Raw genomic sequence first — 26,893 nt, 5'->3', positions numbered from 1 at the left:
ACCAGGCACCTTTACCCAGCGGTGTATGTTCCAAACCCCTCCTGGTCCTTGATTTCCGCAGCTCCCTAAACCAACCAACTAACTAACCAACCCACCCTAAGAAACAACTTGCTTTCTCTACCAGCTGCCACGGCAAATGAGCTGGAGAGCTACTCCATCTATAGTGAAATGTCAGAGGCTGCCAGTTACTTCGTTATACACCTCAGGGGGTATCTCCAGGGATGCCTCAGCCCAGGCCTTTCTTAGCAAACCGATTGGGGTGGGGTGGGAGGTAATAACCAGTAAGTGCTGAAGTTGTGCCATCTATACCATTTATAGTAAAGCCTTCTTGGGTCTCCCTTGGTAAAGGGAATCATGTGAACTTGTCCGTTTTTTCTCTTTTTATTCTGGGAGGGACCCAGACTGGGGGTCCTCTGAGATCCCCCAGAACCTTTTGGGAAGAGGCATTTCCCTGATGTCACCCACCTAGAACCAAGCAATCAGGCACTTTGATGATTCTACTGAGACAGTGGGACCTTTCCCCATACCTCCAAAAAATATCTGCGTTGAAATGTCAGTGTTCTCTTCCCCACACCAACCCCCAGGGAGAATCTGCCTTGTGGGCAATGGCTACCCTTGGTCTCCCAGATGCAGAACCTTCCCGGGTCTTATAGGCCTAAAGGCTTGACCCAGCGTCACTCTTGGACTGGTTAAATAACTCCCATGCGGGGCGCCTGGGTGGCGCAGTCGGTTAAGCGTCCGACTTGAGCCAGGTCAGGATCTCGCGGTCCATGAGTTCGAGCCCCGCGTCAGGCTCTGGGCTGGTGGCTCAGAGCCTGGAGCCTGTTTCCGATTCTGTGTCTCCCTCTCTCTCTGCCCCTCCCCCGTTCATGCTCTGTCTCTCTCTGTCCCAAAAAATAAATAAACGTTGGAAAAAATAAATAAATAAATAAATAAAAAAACTCCCATGAGGGCTCCCACATCACCCCTCTTGGTGGGGGGATATTACAGTCCATGGTCCTCTGCTCAGAGCTTCCCCCATAGGGAAAATAATTTTGCAGATCTGTGCAGCATTTCTGTTTTCAAAGTATTTTCATGTGTATCATCCCATTTGACCATCGAGGATACACCATCATGCAAAGGAGATAAAACAAGTGAGGTTCCCCGGGCACTTGTCCAAGGACCCTTATCTGGCAGGCGTGCAGTGCATCAGCGCCTAGGTCCCCCAGCCTCTGAAGTTGTTCCTGCGTCTGTGGGCAGCTTAGGGTGCAGGCAGATTTACAGCCAGGCACATCCCCCATTCACAGATGCTGACCAGCTCTGGGGTCAGGGAAAGCCGCTAGGCTCCGTGAGTATGGAAGATCAAGTGGGTGGTTTGTAGCACAGTGCACAGCCCAGAGTGGGTACTGGGTCTGCATGTGCACCAAACTTGTGGCACATACTCCTATGGGAGTGAGGAGGAAGTGGCAGTCCCTGACACAGTCCCTCACTCTTGTTTGCCTTCGGCAGAAACCAAGTTGTGTTACAGATGGCATGAGCCTTGGTGTGTGGGCCTCTGTATTGGACATTCTCATGTAAAAAAAAGTTTTTTAACGTTTACTTATTTTTGAGACAGAGAGAGACAGCATGAACAGGGGAGGAGCAGAGAGAGGGAGACACAGAATCTGAAACAGGCTCCAGGCTCTGAGCTGTCAGCGCAGAGCCCGATGTGGGGCTCAAACTCACGGACCGCAAGATCATGACCTGAGCCGAAGTCGAACGCTTAACCGACTGAGCCACCCAGGCGCCCCATCATTTTAAATTAATAACCCTGATGAGGGGCACCTGGATGGCTTGGTTAAGCGTCTGACTTTGGCTCAGGCCATGATCTCACAGTTCGCTTGTTTGAGCCCCACATTGGGCTCTGTGCTGACAACTCAGAGTCTGGTGCCTGCTTCGGATTCTGTGTCCCCTCTCTCTCTCTACCTCTCCCCCACTCGCGCTCTGTCTCTCTCTCAAAAATAAATACACATTTAAAAAATTAATTAATAACCCTGATGATAACTTAAAAGGATTTCCTCAGCAAAGCCCACAAATAATGTGATGATACAAGGAATATGTGACCTAAATATTTTACTGACTTTTGTGCTATCAAAAAAGTGCAGTGGGTGCCTTGGTGGCTCAGTAGGTAGAGTATCTGACTTTTGATTTCTGCTCAGACTGTGATCATGGGATCCAGCCATGAGTCGGGCTCTGTGCTGAGCATGAACTCTGCTTAGGATTCTCTCTCTCTCTCTCTCTCTCTCTCTCTCTCACTCTCTGTCTCTCTCCCTCTCTCTCTCTCTGTCTCTCTCTGTCTCTCTGTCTCTCTCTCTGTCTCTCTCTGTCTCTCTCTCTGTCTCTCTCCCTCTCTCTCTCTCTGTCTCTCTCTCTGTCTCCCTCTCTCTCTCTCTGTCTCTCTCTGTCTCTCTGTCTCTCTCTGTCTCTGTCTCTCTCTCTCTCTCTCTCTCTATATATATACATATATATATGTATCTGCCACTGCCCCTCTCCCTGGCTTATGCTTGTGCTCTCTCTCTCTCTTAAAAAAAAAAAAAAAAAAGTGGGGACATCAGTGGTTTTAGCACCCAGGGTTTGAAATCTCACATTCTAGTTCCAGCCCTGCCACAGACTCGTTGTGTGATTGTAGCCCAATTATTTAACTTCTCTGATTCTTATTTCCAGTCCATGGAGATTGTAAACATGCCTCCTTCACACAGTTTTTGTACATGCAAATGCATGTACAGTGAGTGCTTAAAACCACGCCCAGCAAGCATTCAGTACAGCCACTGGTTATTATGTGATGTTAACTTTTTTCTTCTATTTTGTTTTGTTTTGTTTTGTTTTCTTTTTGAGAGAGACAGAGCATGAGCAGGGGAGGGGGAGGGGCAGAGAGAGGAGACACAATCCAAAGCAGGCTCCAGGCTCCCAGCTGTCAGCACAGAGCCCGATTCGGGGCTCAAACTCCTGAACCTCAAGATCATGACCTTAGCCAAAGCTGGGCGTTTAACCAACTAAGCCACCCAGGTGCCCCTAACTTCTTTCTTCTGTGAAGCTTTCCTTCTTGGTGTTGGTCCTCTGGAGAATAGAATTTCCCTCACTAGACACTCCCTTATGCCCTCCCTGTAATCGTGGCCACTGGAGACTCACAAATGGAAAGAATGCATATTGTTTTCATCCTGAAGCAAACCAAATTTCTTATATCTCCAGCCTCAAAGCCGATTCTTTCTGTCTTGGAATTTTTCTCTCCTTCTCAGTGACCTAGTTTTATCCATTCTTTTCAAATCTGCAGAAACAAATGGCATACGTGTTAAAGAGTGGTTCTTGGGGCACCTGGCTGGCTCAGTTAGTGGATCATGCGCCTCTTGATCTCAGTGTTGTGGATTTGGGCCCCACATTGAGCATGGATCATACTTTAAAAAAAAAAAAAGTAATTCCCATTCTGTGACTGGGAGGAATATCTTTATTTTCTAAACAAAGCAAACTGTGTTATATTCCTCCTTCTTAACTATGAAGCAGTATTCCCCCATACCTTTTAGAGCAGTACCAAGGATTACCTTTATAAGCATCAAAAACAAACATTATTTCCCAGCCTGGGGCCTCACCTTCCTTACTCAAGGCCTGTTTGCATTGGTGTCCAGAGCCCCTGGAGTGGTGCAGCTAGCAAAGTGGAGAGGTCCACACTCGCTGGCCGTCTCCCAGGGAACAGTGGACTTGCTTTACATCATCTGCAGGGCAGGTGTTCCCTGTGGGGGTTACAGGCTGGCCAGCCCTGGAGCTGCCTCAGGAGAACACCCAGCAGGACCGTTCTTAGGCAGCCATCAGCTGTGTTTGTGCCTTCCCTGTCTCTCATAATTAGCGTAACTCCCTCATCATGAAGACATGTGCTGGAGATTCTTCTCTCAAAACTTAAACTTCTCTCTCGAAAGGAAACGTGGCTGTTGGCCAGCTTGCTTTCTTTTCTCCAGCTCTTATGGTCTAATCAGGGAGGCATTCTGGGCATGAGCCAGACATCCCCGTTTCAGACCATCTTTGTTCTTCCATGAGCACGTGGGTCAGGTGTAGACAAGGTTTGCCTTCCTCTGGCTCCTTCCTCCCCTTCGAGTGGGATGACAGCAGCGATTGTGTTAGCTGCCCCGAGCCTTTCTGCGGACAAGCCCAGTGGCCTGGAATCATGGTAGTTTCTTATGAATCACACGACTATTTATAACCGAGCCCCCTCAGATCCTTTCTGGAACAAATCAAGGTGTAAAAAAATATTTAAAATATCAATAGAGGGAACACATTTAGTAGTGTGACTTCTGGATAGAACATAACATACAGCATTTTCTTTCTTTCTCTACAACCAAAACCATTTAAAAAAAATCGATATTTGCATCACTTGTTAATTTTCACTCATTTTATGTCATGATATCCTCTGTAATGAATTGAGATGACAGTGCCTTCTAAAGTTGGTAAATTTTCTTTTGTTTGAAAATTTCAGTAAATTAAATAAATAGCATTGTACCATGAAACAGAACAGGTGTAACTTGAACAATTATATGTTCCACTTTTTTAAAATTTGCTAGAATTTGTTAGAATTTTTGTTAGAATTTGTGAGGATGAACCATTTGTGGATTAAATGAGCTGATGGCTTATATGAAGTAAATTGTGTTCTTTTAAGTTTTCAAATATGGATGATTTTAACAAATATTCATGTCAAGATTTTTTTTTTTTTTTTTAAAGAGAGAGAGTGAGCAGAGAAGGGGCAGTGAGAGAGGGAGAGAGAGGATCCCAAGCAGGCTGTCAGCACAGAGCCCAATGCGGGGCTCGAACTGATAAACCGTGAGATCATGACCTGAGCCAAACCCAGGAGTCAGACGCTTAACCGACTGAGCCGCCCAGATGCTCCATGTCAAAAAATTTTTTTTTGGTTCATAAACATCATACATTTATTTTATTTTACTTTAATTGTGGCAAAAAAAAAGATATAACAAAATTTACCATCTTAACCACTCTTAAATGTACAGTTCAGTAGTGTTAAGTATATTTGTGTTATTGTACAACCAATCTCTGGGACTTTTTCATCTTGCAAAATTAAAAATTGAAGCTCTATGCCTGTTAAACAACAACTCCCTATTTCTTCTCCCCCCACCAGCCCCTGGCAACTATCATTTATATTCTGTTCCTATGAATTTGGCCTATCTAGAGTAGTATCTACATGAGTAGTAGATTTATCTGAGGTTGTCTATTCATGTAAATGGAATCATACAATATTTGTCTTTTTTGTGTCTGGCTTATTTCACTTAGCATAATGTCCACAAAGTCTATTTGTGTTGTAGCAGGTGTCAGGATTTCTTTATTTTTAAGGCTGAATAGTATTCCATTATATTCCATTATATCTATATTTATAACTTATCTCACCCATTTTATATATATAAAATATATATATTAACTTGGCTTATTTTAACCATCAAGAACTCAGTGACTTGACATTCAACACCAGCCTCTTTGGCAATGTGTGTTCATGTGGCATCATGGGATTGTAAGCCTGAGGAGTGTAGCCTCCTTATGGCTGAGTGAGAGGTTGGAAGGACCTGGGTTCATACGTGGGCAGGTGTGTCTGCCACAAGCCCACATCCCTGCTGCCAGGGAAGCGGGAGCATTAACCATTCTCAGCTTCAGGTATGTAAGGTGAAAACCTCCCTGCACAGGGCGGTTGTCAGGGTGGGGCGTGTCTTTGCTATTCAGGGAGCCAGAAGGATGATAAATGCTTGTTAGACCAGCTTAGCGGCACCTAGAATTTTCACATCACATTAGGTCACAGCTTTCCTACTTGCCTAGAACGGCTTGGTGTGGCTTCGGAGATCACGCCATGACAACCGGTCTGGGATAGGGAACCTGTAGTGTAGAACCACCAAATTCCTGGTGCTCGTGCCATCACTGGAAATCCTGGAAGGCTTCTGCACTTTCGTCCATGCTGGTTCCTCTCTGTGGATTGTCTTTTGTACCTCTGTCTGTGAGAACCAGGTCTTCCCTTTCTCTAGGGTTCCACTTGAGTCCACAACTCCTTGGGAGCCTGCCATTCTTACTCTCTTGTACTTGTTTCAGGGATGGACCTACTTTTCCTGGGGCCTGAAGCTTTTAGGGTGGAGAGAAGGAGCTTTTTCAGAAAAAATCATTCAAAATTTGATGAACACATAGCTGGGACCCCTCCCAGGAGCCATGCAGTTGAGGAGCCCTGAAGCTTTAACTTCATTAGCTTCACTGTAAATCTACTTCTGCTTGTATTCATTCTTTTCCTCACTCCTCCTCTCTTTTTTTCCCCCCATTTTAAAAATTAGAGGAGACATCTGGCCAGCTCAGCGGGTGGACCATGTGGCTCTTGATCTCAGGGTTGTGAGTTTGAGCCCCGCTTTGGGGTAGAGATTGCTTAAGTAAATAAACTTAAAAAAAAAATTAAGGTATAATTTGCATACAGTGAAATTCACTATTTCTATTGTGTATTGCTACAAGCTTTGACAAATGCTTATAGTTGTGTAACCACTGTCAAAATATATAGAACAGTTCCGTTACCTCCAAAATTTTCCTTTTTGGAAAAGGTTATCTTTTGTAGTCATCTTCTCCTCCCACCCCAGCCTCTGGCAACTCACCTGTTTTCTATCTTTATAGTTTTATTGTTTCCAGAGTGGCATAATTCGAGTCATGTAGCATATAGCCTTTTGAACCTGACTTCTTTCACTTAGGCTAGTGCATTTGAATTTCATCACCGTCATTGTATGCATTACTTACTCTATGCTCAGCCTTGGAGATGCTGAGATGGAGAAGGCCCAGTCCTTGCCCTCAGAGAGCTCACAGTCTAATGGAGGAGGCACTTGGCCCCATCATCCTAGAGTTTTCCTTTGATACTTAGTATGCAGCTTTGTCCTACTACCTATCTTGTTCTGATATACTGGCACCCCTGCCACTTTGTGATCACCCTGAGGATAAAATCTCTGACCTTCTTGAGGCATCATATTGGATGGGGAAGAGTAAAGGGTTTGAAACCAGACCCCATTCGGAGTCTTCCAAATCCACCTCACCCACTTAGTAGTTCCGTGACCTTGTGTTGGACTCAGAATTTGGCACAGAATGTATTGAGTAAATGTCTGTTGAATAAATGAATGAAGGAAGCCTCCTTAAGTCCCAGGTCCCTCCTGTGTAAAAAGGGAATAATAGTCGCAACTTCACCTGACTGCTGGGGGGATACAGTGCCTGGTGGGTATCAGTAAAGGTTTGTTCCCCTCTCCTTCCCGAGAGCCCTGTGATATCCTCCCCCAGACAGGCACATTCACGCTGTGCAGACCTCCAAGTGGGCTAGGCAGGATGATACCAGCACTTGCTGTATGGGAGGCAGGAAGGGCATGAGCTGAGCAGACACGTCCCCAGGAAACCGCACAGGTACCAGCCCACAAGTACAGCTCAAAGAGCCCCTCCCACTAATTCTCAGACTCTGTCAGTCTGTTCCTCTCACGAAATACATTCCTTGTAGGGGGCTTCACGGGAAGTTCACTGGGAGGAGAAAACCATAACCCTTTAACCAGGGGACCCTCTGGCTGAGTGTCAGGTCTCAGGCTCTCAGACCCAGGGTGGGGGGAGGAGCATGAGCTGGGAGATGGTCATTGTAAAGAAATCTGTTCTTCCCTTCAAAACACACTCAGCAGGGTGCCTGAGCGGCTTAGCTGGTTAAGGAGTCCGACACTATTTGGGCTCCTGTCATTATCTTACAGTTTGTGAGTTCGAGCCCCGCATCAGGCTCTGTGATGATAGTGCAGAGCCTGCTTGAGATTCTCTCTCTCCTTCTCTCTCTGCCCTTCCCCCTGCTCACACGCACACACACTCTCTCTCAAAATAAACAAATAAACATTAAAAAAAATACTCAGCAACACTCAACACAGGATTGTTATTAATCAATTATTTGTATAATTACCTGTGTGCTGGCTGCCTTCCCTACCAGAGGACACAGGGCACATACTAAGTGCTCAACAGATATTTAATATTGAATGAAAAATATTTTGTGTTTAATAATTGGCATTTGAAGTTATTATTTCTACAGAAAGGAAGGGAATTAATATTTGTCATTCATCTATGGGGTTTCTGGTATGTTAAATCTTTACCTCCAGTCTCATTTCATCTGCATAGCAGCTGTTGAAAGTATTTTGGTTTGTACAATCAAGGACACTGGCTGAGAGTTGTTAAGAAATGTACCCACAGTCCCGTAGGTAGTCAGTGATGGAGCTGGATTCAGTCTCCGGTCTGATGCCAAAACTCAGCCTCTAGATTTCTTAAGAATAGAAATCTCTACAATTTAGGGGCACCTGGGTGGCTCAGTCGGTTGAGTGTCCGACTTCGGCTCAGGTCATGATCTCTCCGTTCGTGAGTTTGAGCTCTTGCGTCAGGCTCTGTGCTGACAGCTCGGAGCCTGGAGCCTGCTTCAGATTCTGTGTCTCCCTCTTTCTGCCCCTTCGCTGCTCATGCTGTGTCTCTCTCTGTCTCTCAAGAATGAATAAACGTTAAAAAAAAAAATCTCTACAAGTTAGACTTAAAAAATATCCAGACTGATACTTGAGCAGGATTTGAGTGGGTTGGATTGCAGAGTTTCAAGCTTAACAGCATGAATTGAAAATTTGCAGAATGTTTGTTCCGTTTTGTGCTTTTCTAAATTGGGTTTGGGAGTATTTCTGTAATCCAATCTGAATCATGCTTTTTATCGCACCAATTACAGACAGCTCTAAGTAAGCAATAAAAACCCCCCTCTCTGTGCTAAGAGAGGCAGTGTGGGCTGGACAATGGTTGTGGACTTGGAGTCAGGAGGCCTGATTTTGCATCTGGTTGGATGGGGAGGGCCTTTGGCAGACCCCTGAACCACTCTAAGCCTCAGGTTTTCATTGTTCTGTGGTTTTCCTTCTTTGATTTTCATGCACACCGGGAAGGTAACCCCAGTGATCTCAGACACTTGTGGTGTGGATCAAATGAGCAAATAAGCAAATGAGATATTTGTGAGAGGCATAACCCCAGGAGGAGTTTTGTGTGTGTTAGTTCCAAATCTGGAGGGGGACGGGTGTGGAACACACTGGGAAAGAAAGACTGCAGAGAGAGGTCAGCAGAATCACATGCTGTGGTCCAAAAGATGTGGCTTGTTTGTGTTCTGATCTTGGCAGAGGTTGAGGGAGAGAACCTCGTTTGTGTGAAAAGTTTGTGCATTTGGAACCCTGTAAGTTATACTGTCACCTGTGTCAATAAATATATAATACAGTGCCAGGGTCGAATTGTCTTGGGCAAGAAATCAGGCAATATTCTCTCTCTCTTTCTCTCTCTCTGATCCTCATTCATTCATTCATTCATTCAGGGATCATGGCAGCCTCTGAGCCATGCATTGCAGTCAAGTTAATAAAGCAGCAAATCTTGGGCAGTGGAGTCAGATAGACCTGGGTTCGAGTCTGGCCTCCTCCCCTAACTAATGTTAAACTCAGTTACTTAATTTCCCTAAACCCCAGGTTCCCCATCTGCAATACAAGGACAATGATAATAGTTGTCTCGCAGGGTTATATAAAATTAAAGTAATAATGCTTATAATGAGGTTTGCACAGTTCTTGGCACATAATGGGCATTTAATAAATAAATAGTTGTTTATACATCTTAATCATATACCTGTCAAGGAGCCAAAATGCAAATGGGCCGGTTCTGCTGTTTTCATAGTTTCTCCTCTATCCTTTTAGAAGGTCACAGTGGGTAAGCAGAAGCAGAGGCCCAAGGGTTAGGACTCATGGCAACCATTTCCCAGGTGGTTCACTGTGCCGTTGGGAACCCAACGCACTGAGGGAACCCAGAGCTGTGTGCCCAGCCTGAGCAACTCTGCCCAGGTAAGCTTCAGGATTACTGCTGTGAGGATGTTCCCTGCAGCAGCATGGTAAAGATCAGGCTGGCTCAGCTGTATTTAGGACCCAGGTCCATGGCGCATCTTTCAGGACTGGAGTATTAACAGGCCCTGGAGGTGCATTATGGTTTTTGCGAGTCCTTGTTTCATTACATATGGACCCTCTGCTGTCAGGAAGTTGTCTCAGAGCTTGGAGGCATCAGTTGATTTTATCCATTTTTGGAGACACACACATACACTTACACTCACACTTAAGAGTGTGGATTCCTCCAAATGCTTGTTTTAAAGGTCGTGTTTATTGAGCTATAATTAGTAAAGGTCACTCTTTTTAGTGTGATTTTTCTTTTAATCTTGAGTTTGAATTCCAAGTTTAAATAAATGCAGTTTGTAACCACCACCACAATCAACATGCAGGGTGGTTCCATCATTTCCCCAAATTCCTTCCCTCTCCTTTGTAGTCAGTCCCTCCCACCCTTAGCCCCAGCAACCACTGATCTATTTTTTTTTTTTTTGTCTCTATAAATTTCCCTTTTTCAGAATAGCATGTAAATGGAATCATACAGCATGTCGACTCTTTAGTCTGGCCTTTTCATATAATGTAATGCATTTGAGACTCCAAGTGCTTTTGATTGCAGAAGGATTAGCAGTTCTGAGATCAGTGTGGAAAATCAATAACATTCCTGTATGCCATTAGTAACCAAAAGAAAATCTAACTTAAAAATTCACAATACCACCTAAAATCCCTGAAGTGCTTAGCAGTAAATAAAACAAAACATGTCCAAGATATTTATGGAAAAATGTATAACATAGCATGAAAAGATGTTGAAGAAAGCATGAGTAGATGGAAAGGATAATGTTCAAAAGGAGATACCCAGTTAACACAAAGATGGTGTTTCTTCCTGAGTAAACCTACAAGTTCAGTGCAATTCCAACCAAAATCCAAATTAAGTTTTTCATGGAACTTGACAAGCTGTCAGGAAATTCATATAGAAAAAAGCTGAGAATAGGCAAGACCATTTTAATAATATCAGAATTTATTATAAAGCTATGAGAATTAAGATACTGTGGTATAGGTGTATGCTTAGATGGCAGACCAGTAGAATGGAACAGAGAGCTGAAATAATACCTCTACACATTGGAAGACTTTATATGTGATGGATAGAACTCAAAACCAATGGGAAAGGATTTGGTAAATATTACTGGGACAATTGAAATCCATACAGAAAAGAATAAAATTGGATCCTGAACTTGCAGCATACATAAAGATAAATCCACATGAATTCAAACCTATAGTGAGGAAGCAAAAGTTGAACATATTTTGGGAAAAAATATGTGACCAGGATTTCCTTAGCAAGATACAAAAACAAACTACAAAAGATTGATATATTTGTCCATGTAAAATGTACTTATTTTTTTAAAGAGACTTTTAAAAAAATGCTTATTTTTTTTTTAATTTTTTTTTCAACGTTTATTTATTTTTGGGACAGAGAGAGACAGAGCATGAACGGGGGAGGGGCAGAGAGAGAGGGAGACACAGAATCGGAAACAGGCTCCAGGCTCCGAGCCATCAGCCCAGAGCCTGACGCGGGGCTCGAACTCACGGACCGCGAGATCGTGACCTGGCTGAAGTCGGACGCTTAACCGACTGCGCCACCCAGGCGCCCCAAAAAATGCTTATTTTTGAGAGAGAGAGAGAGAGAGAGCAGGAGTGGGGGAGGAAAAGAGAGAAGGGGGGGAGAGAGAACCCCAAGCAGGCTCCACACTGAGCCTGCTCAATCCCATGACTGTGAGATCATGACCTAAGCTGATATCAAGAGTCTGATGCTTAACCGGCTGAGCCACGCAGGCATCCCTGTCCATGTAAAATTTAAAACTTCTACAACAGAAGGTACTACAAACAAAGTTAAAATAGTTTTTTATTGGAGAAAGGTGTTTGTAATGAACATGTTCAAGGAAAGATTTATACTCAGAATTCACAAAGAAGTCCTAAATATCAGTAAGAAAAACATAACCTAATGAGGGATGTAAATAGGCCAGTTAAGCAGGCCAAATGGCCAATAGGCATAAGAGGCTGCTCACCCTCACTTGTAATTGGGGAAATACAAATTAAAACAAGCATGAGATACCATTTCACATCTATCAGACTGGCAAACAATTTTTTTTAAGTTTGTTTGTTTGTTTATTTTGAGAGAGAGAGCAGGTGCAGGGAAGGGGCCGAGAGAGAGGGAGAGAGAGGGAATCTCAAGCAGGCTCCGCACTGTCAGTGCAGAGACTAACATGGGGCTCAAACCCACAAACCGAGAGCAGGTGCAGGGAAGGGGCCGAGAGAGAGGGAGAGAGAGGGAATCTCAAGCAGGCTCCGCACTGTCAGTGCAGAGACCAACATGGGGCTCAAACCCACAAACCGCGAGATCATGACCTGAGCTGAAACCAAGAGTCAGACACTTAATCGACTGAGCCACCCAGGCACCCCCAGACTGGCAAAAAGTTTTAAATCTATATCAGTTTGGCAAGAATGGCTAGCATGGGAAGTCTTCTCCACTGCAGGGAGGAGTTGAAACTGGCAGAACCTCTCTGGTGAGTGGATTTGCATTGTATGGTAGAAGGTGCTGTACCCCATGACTCACACTGCACAGGAGACGTGTATTAGAATGGTCATTACAGCCCTGTTTGAAATAGTAAAAAATTGGAAAGAACCTAAATATGCATAAATAAATGCATATTTATATATAGATAAACAAATTGTGATATATTCATATGGTGAAATACCATTTGGTGGTTTCAAATGGTCTAGAAAGACATGTATCAACATAGATCAAATTTCAAAAGCACAAAGTTGAATTTAAAAACTTATTTCACGGGCACCTGGGTGGCTCAGTAAGTTGAGCGTCTGACTCTTGATTTCTGCTCAGGTCATGATCCCAGTGTTGTGGGATTGAGCCCCTTGCTGAGCATGGACCATGCTTGAGATTCTCTCTCTCTCCTTCTGTCCCTATCCCCTGCTTGTGCTGTCTTTCTCTCTCTCTCAAAAATAAATAAATAACGTATTTCAGTGGGATACATGGGGTGTAATTCCATATATATAATGTTTAAGCAGTTATAATTTTTTTTTTGCATGCCTTATGTAGTTAATAAAAACATAGTGAGACCAAATTCAGGATAGTGGTTATTTTGGGGAGGGAGGGAATGGAATGCATCAGGAAAGAATATATAGGAAACTTCAAATATATGCCATGTCTTAAAGTTTTTTCGTATTAAGAATTATGGTATACTTACTCAAATGCCAGTAGGAACTCAAAAACCAAGGAGCATCCTTCTATTAGCATAGACAGCAAAGTGGTCTTGGGGATTAATTCTCATAGAGAGTAATAAAAATTGATTCATAAGCTTTTAGGAAAAAACCTTCTGAGTAAAACTATTAGAAATTATTTATTTTTTATTTTATTAAGAACAGAAAGCACAAAATGTAATCAATGTAAAATTTAATAGCAGGGTGCCTGGGTGGCTCAGTCGATTAAGCTGTGGACTTTGGCTCAGGTCATGATCACACAGTCAGTGAGTTTAAGCCCCGCATTGGGCTCTCTGCTGACAGCTCAGAGCCTGGAACCTGCTTCGGATTCTGTGTGTGTCTCTCTCTCTCAAAAGCTGAATAAACATTAAAAAGATTAAAAAAAAAATTTAATAGCCTTTTGATGTCCAAAAGAAACAGTGTACCTTCATGATTTGGAAGACCTTTTGTGCAAATTCATTTTTTTGGATATGGGACACTGCTTTTAAAAATTATAAAATATCCACATATAAAAAGTGCATAGAGGGGCGCCTGGGTGGCGCAGTCGGTTAAGCGTCCGACTTCAGCCAGGTCACGATCTCGCAGTCCGGGAGTTCGAGCCCCGCGTCAGGCTCTGGGCTGATGGCTCAGAGCCTGGAGCCTGTTTCCGATTCTGTGTCTCCCTCTCTCTCTGCCCCTTGCCCGTTCATGCTCTGTCTCTCTCTGTCCCTAAAATAAATAAACGTTGAAAAAAATATTTAAAAAAAAAAGTGCATAGAATATATGTGTACATTTTCATATACATTTGTAATTACAAAGCAGAACTCTGCATAACTACTGGCAGGTCTAGAAATTCAGCATTCCAGAAGCCTGTGTGTGGTATACTATTCCTTAAATTCAATTTGTTTTATCATAATATGAACAACCATACACTAGGCCTGTTATGTTTCTTATATTGAGAAATTAATTTTAGAAGAAAATGTCCTTAACATTGATTTTTAAATTTTCAACATAATTTGGGATTGGGAAATGTCAGTCCAACACTAGGATGTCTGAGAAGACTGTAGAAAATACTGTTTCGTGGTTTGCAGAAGTCTTGGCCAAGGTTAGCAACCGCCTGTCCCACAGCTTGTACTTGAGCTCCAGGCCAGCAATTGCTCCCCTGCAGGCTCCCGGAATGGTAAGCACTCCTCCTTGGTAACTGTAACTGGCATCATAGTTACGGTTTATGCATGTGAGCAATACCTCTGTTCTCCTGGCCAGAGCTCCAGGAAGTTGATAAGTAGCTTCAGAGTTGTGTTTTCCCTGACACTGACCGATGGGATAGGTATGTGGTCTTTGCCATTTTGGGTAGCCCCTTCCTATCTGAGCATCTGCTGTCTTGCCTGGGATGCTGGGCTTCCCCCCTTACCCCCCAATCTTGGCACACACACACACACACAAAAACAAACGACAAAACAAAAATCAAACTCGGGCAGATTGTCCTTGATGACTGAGTGAAGAATCCATGGCCAAGGACTGGGAAACAGCACACTAGACCAGGGTTTCTCCACTTTGGCACTTTGGGCTTTTTGAGCTGGATCATTATTTGTTGGGGGGAGGGGTGTCCTTTGCATTGGAAGATATTTCGCAGCATCCCTGGCCTCCACCTGCTAGATACCAGTAGCACTCTCTCAGTGTGACAACCAGAGGATTTCCAGACATTGTCCAGATGTCTGAGGAAACTAAATCACCTCTGGTGGGGAACCACTGCCTTGGAAGATGAGACTCATGGTCCCTTCTAGATACTACAGCTGTGGAAGTGGTGGGAGAGGCAGCCCTCGGATGAAGGCCCTTAACTTGGAGCAAGAGAAAGAATGCAAGGCCAAGATAGGAGAAATGAGTCAAGCAGATAAATAAATAGAGCCATTAAGTTAGGGGTAGGGGCTTCAGGGTAGCAGTAAATGACAGCAGCGAGAAGAGAGGGTAGGTGCTGGGCTCTGAGGCTGTGGGGTGTGGCGTGAGGTTCTGTTCAGTAACAACAGGAACGAAGGTGTTAGCCAGACCTGGTCTCCTCTCCAGAGGGAGGCGCTGAAGCCCCCCACCTTCCCTCTGCTGGGGCCAGCCTTGAGTACCTGGAGCACTTTAAATCCTCCTAAGTATTTTACTGCTTTCCTCCTGACCTGTGGGGAGAGTAACATGAATCTATCAAGTGGGTTAAGCTCCTTGGAGCAAGATCACAATTCTTTTATCTTTATTCACTCAACAGACATTTATCAAGCACCCACTTGGGCACGGGCTGCGCCAGGCAACAGGAACCCCACTAATCAGACCAGACCTGCATATTCTGGTTGGGGAGACAACTCAGCCAGGACAGGCAACCCGGGGAGAAGAAATAAGGCGGGCCCCATAGTCAGGCTTCCCAGGTCCACATCCCACCTCTGCTCCTGGCTGTTCCGTCTCCTTAGGTCTCAGTGTCCTTGTCTGTAAAATGGAGTAGTGAGAATTCTTGACCCAAATGGGTGTTGAGAGGATGAAGTGAGAGAATGTGTACAGCCTGTAGAGCAGTGCCTGGCATTAGTGAGCACTCAGCAATATTAATATCATTATTAATATTGATTTATTATATTTATTATTATTTATTATATTGATTTGTTATTATTATTATACTACAGCATAAAAGGCTGTAATAGAGTGCCAAGAACGTTCTGAGAGGCAAGTGACCAAAGGTACACAGAAGTGGCTTTTTTGAGATGGGTCTTAAAGGATTAGTTGGACTTTATCAGGAAAAAAGAAGTTGGGGAGTTGTGGAAAGGTCACGCACTGAGATGCGGGCAGGAAGTCACAGATTGGGAGCAAGTGAGCGTGGCTTATAGGGTAGAGCTGCTGCCTGTGACATCCGGAGGCTGAGGCTGGGAAGGAAGGTGGGGGGCGGGGGGAGTGTTGCGCTGGAGAAGGGACTTGATCTGAACGGACATTAAGTGCCAAAACCCTTTGGCTTGGATCTGCTTCATTTGTTATTTCTTTTCTCCAGAACAGATTTGGTAGAAGTTGCCATTTTTTAAATAATTTTTTTAAATTTATTTATTTTGGGGTGGGGGACAAGTGGGGGGACTGGCAGAGAGAGAGGGAGAGAGAATCCCAAGCACTGTCAGCACGGAGCCCAACGCAGGGCTCGAACTCACGAACCGTGAGATCATGACCTCAGCTACAATTCAGAGTTGGATGCTTAACTGACTGAGCCACCCAGGCACCCCAGAACTTGCCGTTTTAATCTCATTCTTCTGTCCTGAGCAGTGAAGAGCTAGGTGTTTCCCACTACCTGCTGGCCTAATTGAAGCTTTAGAGGCTGGAAAACAAATTTGTCTTGTGGTCCCTGTGCCGTCAAACATGGGGTGGGGTGGCACGCAGGGGAACACTGGCCACCGTGTCACAGTAGGGGTCCAGCAGACGGAGCACAGCCTCTCTTGTCTGGGTGCCCTTGAGGCTTTCCGGTTTTGTGACCACTCAGATGGTGTCCGTGTCTCCACTCTACTTGCTGGGGTTCACAGAGGAACAAATCAATAAGCTGGCCCTGGGTCATGATGTGTTTTCCACCTCTCTCATTTCTGAAGCTCACATGCTGCCTCAAGGCAGGGGCTGGAAGCCATCCTGGCAGACGTGGCTAATAACCAGGGCATCTGTGCCAAAGGAGCGGTGTGTTTATTTCTCCGGAACCTGTGGCACTGTGCCTGAGGCTTTGCTGAATCAGCCTGGTGCCGTCTGGCTTCCCCACTGGATGCTGAGACCTCAGTCCCAAGGTCACAATTGTCCCCTGGACGGCTCTGGCTTTCACTTCCCCACTCTTGAAACTTCACACAGTGAATGGGTACTTATTGAGCACCTGCCAGGCCCCGGGTGGGGGGGGGGGTGGTGCATTATGAATGAGACAGATACCATCCTGGGCTTTGGAAAACATACAGTCTTTTAGGAGAGACAGACATCGAAGAAACCATTATGGGTGGTTTGGATAAGGGGAAAGGCCTCACAAGAAACTGAGACTCCCTGACATCTGAGGATGCTTGGGAGGAGTGGTTGGGGAGACCTCCCTCACCAAGCTGGCTCGTTATTCAGCCCAGTGGACTCCCACAAGAGATATCCCCCTTGGCCTGCCCAGTGCCTTCGAAACTGTTGCCTTCATTCTCTTTCTTGAAATTCCTTTCCTGCCTCCCCCAGTCCTTCATTCTCCCCTTCCTTTCAGACTACTCTGTTGTCCTCTTTGCTGGCTTCTCTTGCTCCCCACACATAATTCTGGCCTTCCCAAAGGATGGCCTGGCTGTCCAAAGCAGTAGGCAGTGGTGGTCAGAAGCCAGGCTTGGAGGAGGCCAACCTGGCTGGGTCCTAGCCCCTGATTTACTTCTTATGGTCCCACAACCTTAGAGAAGCAGGTGACTGCCTACTCCATGTGTTGGTATCCTGTCTGTAAAAGACGTTTTGTTTTTTGTTTTTTAATCAAGGCAAGTCTGAGGCCTGAGGTAATGCGTATAAAGCACTTAATGCAAGGCCTGTATGAGTCAAGGTTACAAAGCCCTTTCTCTTGGGGCGCCTGGGTGGCGCAGTCGGTTAAGCGTCCGACTTCAGCCAGGTCACGATCTCGCGGTCCGTGAGTTCGAGCCCCACGTCAGGCTCTGGGCTGATGGCTCAGAGCCTGGAGCCTGTTTCCGATTCTGTGTCTCCCTCTCTCTCTGCCCCTCCCCCGTTCATGCTCTGTCTCTCTCTGTCCCAAAAATTTAAAAAAAAAAAAAAAAAGCCCTTTCTCTTTCAGCATCAGAAATGGACTCAGTTCCACTCACTTTCCATTTTTCCCCCGGAAACCTGATGAATGTGAAATGTGAAGGTGTTACCTGGCCACAGAGCTTTTAGTAAAACTGACCCCTGCTTGGTACATTGAATCTGGACTGGAATTTCTCTGTATGGCCTCTGAATCCCTGATGAGGAAGCCATGGCTTTGGGCTTCCTGAGTGTGGTGTCTCCTTGCAGGGACCCTAGAGGCCCTCTATCTGTGGGGTTGTTAGAGGAGATGTTGGCTCATGTGGGGTCTGGGACCAGAGTGCCTCTGTTCCCAATCAGCTTACACCTGAATTGACACTTGGAGGTGTCTCAATATCCACTGAGAGCCATTGAGGTGCTGAGAACACATTGTGGAATAAAACAGATTCATTCTGTGGTCTGCAGGCACTTAGAGTTCGGGAGATGTTGTCCATCAAAGTGAGCATTTTGATGTTGTGTACTTCATGTAGTAGGAGATTTTACCTAGTCGGTAAAGTTGGGGATATCTTCCATGAGGAAGTCATGATAGAGCCAGGATCTGATAGATGAACAGGCATTAACAAGCAAAGAAGGGAAAGGGAAGATTCCAGAAAGCGAGAACAGCACAGGCAGAGGCTTTGAGAGGGGGTGCTGCAAGGTGGTGGAGCTATGCCATGCAGGCCCTTAGGGGCAGGGGTGAGAGGGTGAGAGTCAAATTATTCAATGACCCCCTGCAGCCCTGGGCAGGGATCAGTGGGAGCTGATACCCAAGCGGTTGTGCTGGTCTCACTTTTCCTTCCTCTTATTAAGAGCAGTGAGAAGCAGATTAATGCAGGGTGGGGATGTGTGTATTGGGAAAGAGGGGTTGGCTTGATTGGGTTTACGATTTGAAAAGCTGATTCTGGCTACAGGATGTGGGAATCAAGCGTGAGGGGAGTGAAATTTGAAGGAACTTTAAGTGAAAAGTTTATTTTAGAGGAGGAAGCCCAAGGTATGGGTGGGCTTTATAGAGCAGCAGTGGGGATTAGCAGGAGAGGAGAGTTTGACCTTTAATTTCAGGGGTCGTGGCTGCTCAACTTGGCTTCCCACACCCACTCTCACCCCCGGTTTTGGCTTCCATGACCCTGGATCACTCTTTCATGTTGCCAAATCACAGACCGAAGGAAGGTGGATGTGCCACTGAAATAGAAGACAGAGGTTCCAAGCACATCCCAGCTAGGGGAGGAAACCTTTAGGGCATTCATAAAACTAGATCAAGCCTCTCAGCAGCATTTTCTGGAGCATGGAAAAGTGTTTTTGGCATTGTAGACAGACCTTTTCCATCAAATAGGATGAATGAAAATGACATTTCTCCTTTCTCTCTCTCTCTCTCTCTCTCTCTCTCTCTCTCTCTGTCTTCCCTCCAGGCTTATATTTGGCACCCTTTACCCTGCGTATTATTCCTACAAGGCTGTGAAATCAAAGGACATTAAAGAATATGTAAGTAGCTCTTATTGGTGGGGGCCTGATGGTTGCGGGGAAGCTGGATGTGAAGTGTTGAGAGAAGCAGGATGCCCTATGCCCTCCTTGGTGCAGGCGCTGAGAAGGGAATCCAGAATACTTAGAGGTTGGAGGACCATATTATTGCTGGGTGGCACCATCACAGGTCTAGATGTGCGGGGTACCTCTAGGCAGGAGAATCATCAGACCGCCCCTGCTCGACAAAGACCTACATGGGGTGGGTGATGAGGAAAGGGTACCCCATCCCGTGGTAGCACAGAAACCCAGGTCAAAGTACAAAGCATGTGGACTTGGGCATCAGGAGTCTGAAGTCAAGTTCTGGCTCTGTCATTTGATTGATGCAATGCTGGACAGGAAACCTAACTTCCAAGAGCCTTGGATCCTAATCTGAGGGGTGGATATCAACAATCCCGGCCCCTAGCGTTGCGAGGGACAAAGGGTCTTTGTTCTCCCTCTTTTATTCAGCTGTCATTTTGGAAGTTTGGCACAGGTAAAGAAATAAAGCATATTTGAAAGTCACTTTCTTTCTCAGATTTTCCAGGGTGCCTTTATGATGAAATCAGCCACCTCCAGATCAACTGCTACCAGAACTTCCCCCCCACCCCCGCCCCGTTCCCTCAGTTTCCCAGAACTGCTGGCCTGGGCTTGCATCTGCTATGAAGCAGGGGGTCTAGATAGGGTGTGTTCTCTGGAGGCTGGGTCCCTGGTATATTCGAGGGAATCTCGGAGTGTGAACTATAAATAGGTGTCAGGTTGCAAGCACAGAACCTCATGATTCGAGATTGGCTTGGCACAGGGGTAAAACACAAGGCAGCCTTTCCAAGGTGTCTCTCTCTTCCTTTCAGCCTGGGGTGCGGGAAAGCTGAGCCCAGTAAGGAAGCGTAATCAGGGCCACCGTGGTGCGGGGTCTGATCCTCTACTTTGCAGGGGCAGAAACTCAATTCTGTCAACTCATCTGTGCAGGGGCAGAAACTCAATTCTGTCAACTCATCTGGGGGAAGCTCAGACGCCGGTAAATTGTTTTGCTCTGACCAAACTCACAGGAGCCTGGTTTATGACTAAAATGGCAATTCATTAATTTGGAGTGAAAAATATCACTGACGAGCTGAGCAGCTGTTTGCGTTGGCTGGCGAGCACGAGCTTTTCCCAGGAGGGAAAACCTGAGAGTTAAGATTAGAAAGTTTCTTGGTAAAAATGGCATTGAGACAGAGGAGCCACGTGGTATTAGGAGAGACCCGTCTGCTTTCCCTGCACTCGTTCACACGCACTCACAATCTCACTCCCTCTCATTTGCTCTCACATGTGCTCTCACTCTCACACTCACACACACTTACATGCTCCCCAACATGTTCTCGCATTCTCATGTGCTCTCACATACACTCATGTGCTCTCACACATGTTCTCTCACTCTCACACACCCACACACACCCCTCACACCCCACACTCTCACATGCACTCTCACACACATTCACACTCACCATTACACTCACCTCTTTTCCTCCTTTTGACCACTAAGCCCGTTTATCCAAGAAAGAAACCTGGAATTGCTTCCAACTTCCGCCTCCCCCTCACCACCCAGCCCTGTACACACACCTGGTTCGAGACGGCATCCCTCGTCCCTGCCCCCCTAATGATCCTTCAACCAGGCCTCTCCTCCTGTGCTGCCACTCTCTTAAATGCACTTCTCTTCGTGTTTTCCCTGGCATGTTACAGTAGCCCACTGTATTAGTTTTTTATTGCCACTGTAACAAATTACCGGAATGCAGGGCCCTAGAACAACACAAAGATATTGTCTCCCAGTTCTAGAAGTCAGAAGTGTCATGGGTCTCACTGTGTTCAAATCAAGCAGGGCTACCTTCCTTCTGGAGACTTTGTTTTTTTTTAACGTTTTTATTTTTATTTTTGAGACAGGGAGAGACAGAGCATGAACAGGGAAGGGTCAGAGAGAGAGAGGGACACACAGAATCCGAAACAGGCTTCAGGCTCTGAGCTGTCAGCACAGAGCCCGACGCGGGGCTCGAACTCATGGACCGCGAGATCATGACCTGAGCCGAAGTCGGCCGCTTAACCGACTGAGCCATCCAGGCGCCGCAGGAGACTTTAGGGGAGAGTCCATTTCCTCATCTGTCCCAGTTCCTAGAGGCCAGCCGTGTCCCTTGGCTCGTGCCCCTTCCTCCATCTTCAGAGCCAGCGAGTAGCATCTCTGACCATTCTTCCATAGTCACATCTCACTGAGATGACAGCCAAGCTCACGTCACAGGAAGGCTCTGGTGAAGAATCTGCTGCCAATGTCACCACCAGGGACACTGGCTGCCAGCTATCTGTGCCTTGGGAACATTCCCTGAAGATTCAAAAATCCTAAATGCAAGTGTTTGATTTTTTTTCCTAAGCCTATATAACAGGCCTTGCCTCCCACAAACATCCTCGTACTGGGAGACTTTCCCCAAATTAGAAGGCATTGGATGTTGGTAGAAAAAAACAAATATACATCTCCATGTCAGTTACCTCTTTGGCTGATCAACACCCACATTCACTCCTTTGCCCATATTTTGGCTTTAAAAAAAACTTTCCAACAAGAATGCTATATAATTTATGTCCTTGGCAAATCCAGATTTTTTTTTTTTTTTTTTTTACCTGAGTCCAGCACCAGATCCAGTATTTCTGGCAAAGCCTTCTCCTCAGACTCTGACCTTAATGTGCAGAACTCTAAAAATTAAATTAGCAAGTGACCCATCATTGACATACCCCATATACTATATGAGGGAGAGAAAGAGAATACATAAGAATAAAACTAGTTAAAATATTTAAGTCTATACATAACACAGAAAGGAAGAAAATATGGATAGAAGCTATCGTCCTTAGTCATGCAAGTAGTCATGAGTTCATAGGTGATATTATGTATTCTGCTAAAAGATAGTTTTTTAAAGGCAAACTCATGACTCTTGTACAAAAATAAAGTTGACACACGTTGAAAGTTTTACTTAACTTATTAATTAATAAGGGAACCAGTAAGGTGTTAAAAAAATAAAAACAATTCAAAGGAGATGCCAAAGAACAGATGTTATATAAGCAGGCAGGAATGATTAAATGAATTTGTTAATAGATATTCAGCTGACTTTGGGGGAGTGTGGGGAGATCAGTTGTACCTCTATGGACAAAATCATTTGCGTTGTAGTCAGTCTTCTATAACTTACAATATTTTAAATTAAAAAACAATTTTTATGTTTATTTATTTTTGAGAGAGAGACAGGGCATGAGCGGGGGAGGGGCAGAGAGAGGGAGACACAGAATCTGAAGCAGGTTCCAGGCTCTGAGCTGTCAGCACAGAGCCCGACACAGGGCTCAAACCCACAAACTGTGAGATCATGACCTGAGCTGAAGTCAGACACTTAACTGACTGAGGCACCCAGCCGCCCCTACAACATTTTAAAATAGCTCAAAGATACTGAAAAACAAGACATGTAGAATCAACATAATTCAGAAGGGGGCTCTGGACAGCATCTAGCATTCTACAGGGTACCCATTCCAAAATCTTTCACCATTTTCCTATTACTTCCTTTTTCTACCATTTAATCCATGTTCCCTTTGTCTTCAGTTAGAGCATTAGTGAGTGGGGTTCCTTACCCAGGGTGTGGCCTAAATCTTCATTCTTAGGGAATCTGAGGCCTTAGTAATCTTGCCTCTGTAAGGCCGTGGTAATGATCCACTGACTTTTACCTCTGAACAAGGCTGTACTCGCTTATATGAATGATCACACTCAGATTCCCCCCCAAGGTTCCTTAACTTCCACGCACCCTCCTTCCTGCCATGTTGTTTAGCAGCAACTCTGGTTCCCCTTGATAATCAGGAACAGTCACCCATGAAAGCCCATGAGTCGCTTTACTATTTTCTAGGGACATCGCGGTCCTGAAATGGCCAGGTAACAGTATAGTTTCTGCTTTCACTTCATTGGAAGCATTTGGTATCCCCAATGAAAGCATTCATCCCTCAGGTACCGTTAAGTATTAAAAAGCAGAACTCAGGGGCGCCTGGGTGGCTCAGTCGGTTGAGCGTCCGACTTCAGCTCAGGTCATGATCTCGCAGTCCGTGAGTTCAAGCCCCGCATCGGGCTCTGTGCTGAGGCTCAGAGCCTGTGCTCAGAGCCTGGAGCCTGCTTCAGATTCTGTGTCTCCCTCTCTCTCTGACCCTCCCCCGTTCATGCTCTGTCTCTCTCTGTCTCAAAAATAAATAAACATTAAAATAAATTTAAAAAAAAAGCAGAACTCAGAGGTTTGAGGGCAAAAAGAAAAATGTTGTGAATCCGTTAGACCAGTGATTCTCAAACTTCAGTGTGCATATGGAACGAACAGAGGGTTTTACTAAAATGCAGATGTTGATCCATTAGGTCTGGGGTGTGTCCTGAGATTCTGCATCTCTAATAAGTTCCTAGGTGGTTCCAGTGGTCCTGGTCCATGAGCCACAAATTGAGTTGCAAGGAGCTGGCAAAAGGCCCAATCATAAGAAACACCACTCTCATTTCCTTGGTCCCTGAACCTTTAGATTCTGCCTCAGCTGGGGAAGCCTGTGTTAGTTACCGGTTCATGGAAGAAACTGCATCTTCCTGGGCAGTGCATCAACCACACAGAATGCTCACTGTTCCCACCTGGTTCTCTTCCTGAACTCTCCCAAAGCTGTTGCAACACAATTTAAGGCCAGCTGCCTCAGGGCAATGGAGGGGGGGGGGGGCATGGTAAGATCAGAGACTTCCAAAAGCATCACCCTATTAACAGTCTTGGATTTCTTTTGCTATAAAAGAAGGCTCTTGGTTAGAAAGAGTGTGGGGTGGCACGCATCAAAATGAAAAGGACACTGAGTCCACAGCTTACTCTGTGGCTGCCAGAAACATGGGGGGGGGGAAAGCAAGTCCACATGCAGAATAAATGAATGTTCCAGAAAAGACTCTCCTACTTTTTCTGTGGGGGAAGATGTCTGGTATGATGAGCCTGCTCCCAGGAGTCTGGCTGAGGCCATGAGATAGGGTACCATCATAGAGGTTTTTGCTGCTGCTGGCAGCTTGGTCTCTGAGCAGTGGTTGTGGTCAGGTCGGCCTTGGTGAGAGGGATTCCACATCGCTAAGCCCATCTGCTACCTCTGTCACTTCCCCATGGCCACTGGTTTATGAGCACATTGAACATGACCTATCACCCTGAGGAAAGTGTCTTGCTGACATCCACAGGACTTGTCATCTATCCTCTTGATTACCAAAAGCATCCTCTGCCATGGGGACCTTTTGGTGAGCATGAGCAAGAACCACAAATATCTAAATTCCGTGGGCCGATTCACATCATTCCTAAACCACTTCGACACCAGTCACTCAGTCTTGTTCCTTCCAGGTACCTTACTATTTAGTCGATCCTTATCTGGTGTTTTAAAATGTACCTGGGATTTGTTGGGGGCACCTGGATGGCTCAGTCGGATAAGCGTCCGACTTCGGCTCAGGTCATGATCTGGAGGTCTGTGAGTTCGAGCCCCATGTCAGGCTCTGCTAACAGCCTGCTAACAGCTAACAGCGAATTCTGTGACTCCTTCTCTCTCTGCCCCTCCCCTGCTCATGCTCTGTCTCTGTCTCAAAAATAAATAAGATTTTTTTAAAAATTAAAAAAATAATAAAAAAATAAAACGTACCTGGGATTTGTTTTCATCGGGTTAAGTAAGGCATGCAGACACAGAAATGACTGTCATGAAGGAAGAAGTTCTTACCATTTCCCAGAAGTAGGAGGCCCAGCGTGCCAGGGAGGGCCACATGGGGGAACACCAGGGTCTGTCAGGAGTCAGAGGGAGCCACACTCTTTATTGTGGTGTCTTTGGGAAAGCCAAGGCTAAGCAGTGTAAGCAGGTTTAGGATTGGCTAGTTTGAGTAATTTCAGTGGGTTCTGGAGTGATTAGGGCTGGGGAATATTGGCTCAGTCTGTGAGAGCTCTGTGAAAGAGGGAGTTTGGAGTATGGGGTCTGGACTGGTCAGTTTGCATATGAAAGATGTGCTCCAGGGCAAGTCCTTTGCTATCTCTAAGTCTTGGCTAGTCCTGGGAGGGGCAGTCTTTCCCCAGCCAGTGAAACTTCAGATGTCAGAGGATCAGAAATACAGAAAATAAGAAAATACAGTTAATATACCTGGTGGCAGTGTAAAGGCATCACCTCAGGACATTTCTCCTTCCAGGCTAAGTGCACTGTTCAAAGTTCTGCCTGCAGGGGACTGTCACTTTTGCTACTCTCTCCAGGTCACCCCTGACTGTACAGCTGTCTGCTGTGAGCTCATGCTAGCAGATGGTGCAGAGTGATCTGTAAACCAGGCTCATATTTTTTCTTTCTCAGTCACAGGCATAGGTAATTCTCTGTGGGGCTGAAGCAAGGCTCGGATATGAAAGAGCATGTGAAAGCTCAAGAAATATTAGTGTGGCTGGTGTAGGGGAAGGTCCAAAGATGAGGTGAGGCAAAAGTGGTGACTAAGCCTACTACCTCCCCAGCCCATGGGGGAGGCCTTTTGAAGGCTGCCAGGAGTCCCGGGAGGTAGGGTCCGATGAGCTGTGCGATCTCAGCCTGCCTTTGTGGTTCATGAAAAGTGTCTAGGCTCTGCTTCCTACCCTCTTGCTATGGTCTAGAGTCTCAGCTCCTCACCTATCTCCTCACTCCTGAATCCTGCCTCTGACCAGTTGAGAGGGACTTCCCAGTCATGCTGTCAACGATCTATTCCTGAGTTGCTCCTGGACATTCCTTCTCAAATCAGCCTAGCTTCCTCTCTCTATTCTGGTGCTCTCTATTCTGGATGCTGGCCCACTCAGGCTTCCCCTCATCTTATAGTAAGTATTACGTAGAATCCCTCAAGTTCTATTTCAAACTTTGGGGAAAAACAGCCATTACTTGGTTTCTCCGTGGCATGATAGGGAAAACCATTTCCTGGTAATTTATTTATGGTTTCCATCTCTGAGTCACATATTCCATTTACCCTGTTAGTCTCACTCAGCAAATCATTCTCAGACCCTTCTTTCTGCATGACAATATTTAAAGTGAAGGAGTCCATGATGGAAACTTCTTTAGGTTAACACTTCAAGCCTCCTCTTTGCTATGGCTCCCTCGTCTTTGTCCATAGTTTCAACCTCCCTTCTGAGATTTGGTCTTATCCTTTTATCAGGAGCCTGTTAGGCATTCTTCTTGAATGTCCTCTAAGACTCTCCTCAACATTATGCAGCTCAACTTCCTCCCTAAATTGCCTTTTTCTTTACTTTCTTGCTGGTGTGAGTGGCTCCATATCACACTATGCCTTAGCTTCAGTAAGCCCCTTTCCCCCTATGTATACCCAGCCATCCATTCAACAGGCACTCATGGGGAACATCTATTGCCTTGCAAGCTGTCTAATTTTGTCTCTTCTCCTCAAAAAGCCACCTAAACCAGTATTTACCAAAGTATATTCTTTCTCAACATATAAAAAC

The 26,893-nt window shown here is 45.5% G+C and overlaps 1 protein-coding gene across 3 annotated transcripts in view; it reads left to right on the top strand.

Annotated features, from left to right (window-relative positions):
• The window catches only part of REEP1 (receptor accessory protein 1), a 110,922-nt gene that overhangs the window by 34,682 nt on the left and 49,347 nt on the right, over positions 1 to 26,893 (top strand). For all 3 annotated transcript variants that reach the window (XR_003967842.1, XM_030311044.1, XM_030311043.1), the window contains exon 2: positions 19,334 to 19,406. Coding sequence is in view for 2 of the 3 variants with exons in the window: in XM_030311044.1 (XP_030166904.1) it covers positions 19,334 to 19,406 (73 nt within the window). In the remaining variant the exon portion in view is untranslated. The remainder of the gene's footprint in view (positions 1 to 19,333; positions 19,407 to 26,893) is intronic.

The sequence above is a fragment of the Lynx canadensis genome, chromosome A3 (genome assembly GCF_007474595.2).
Source record: "Lynx canadensis isolate LIC74 chromosome A3, mLynCan4.pri.v2, whole genome shotgun sequence".
Lineage (NCBI taxonomy): Eukaryota > Metazoa > Chordata > Mammalia > Carnivora > Felidae > Lynx > Lynx canadensis.
Note: the sequence above shows the minus strand (reverse complement) of the source record. Positions and strands in the feature narration are given on the sequence as shown.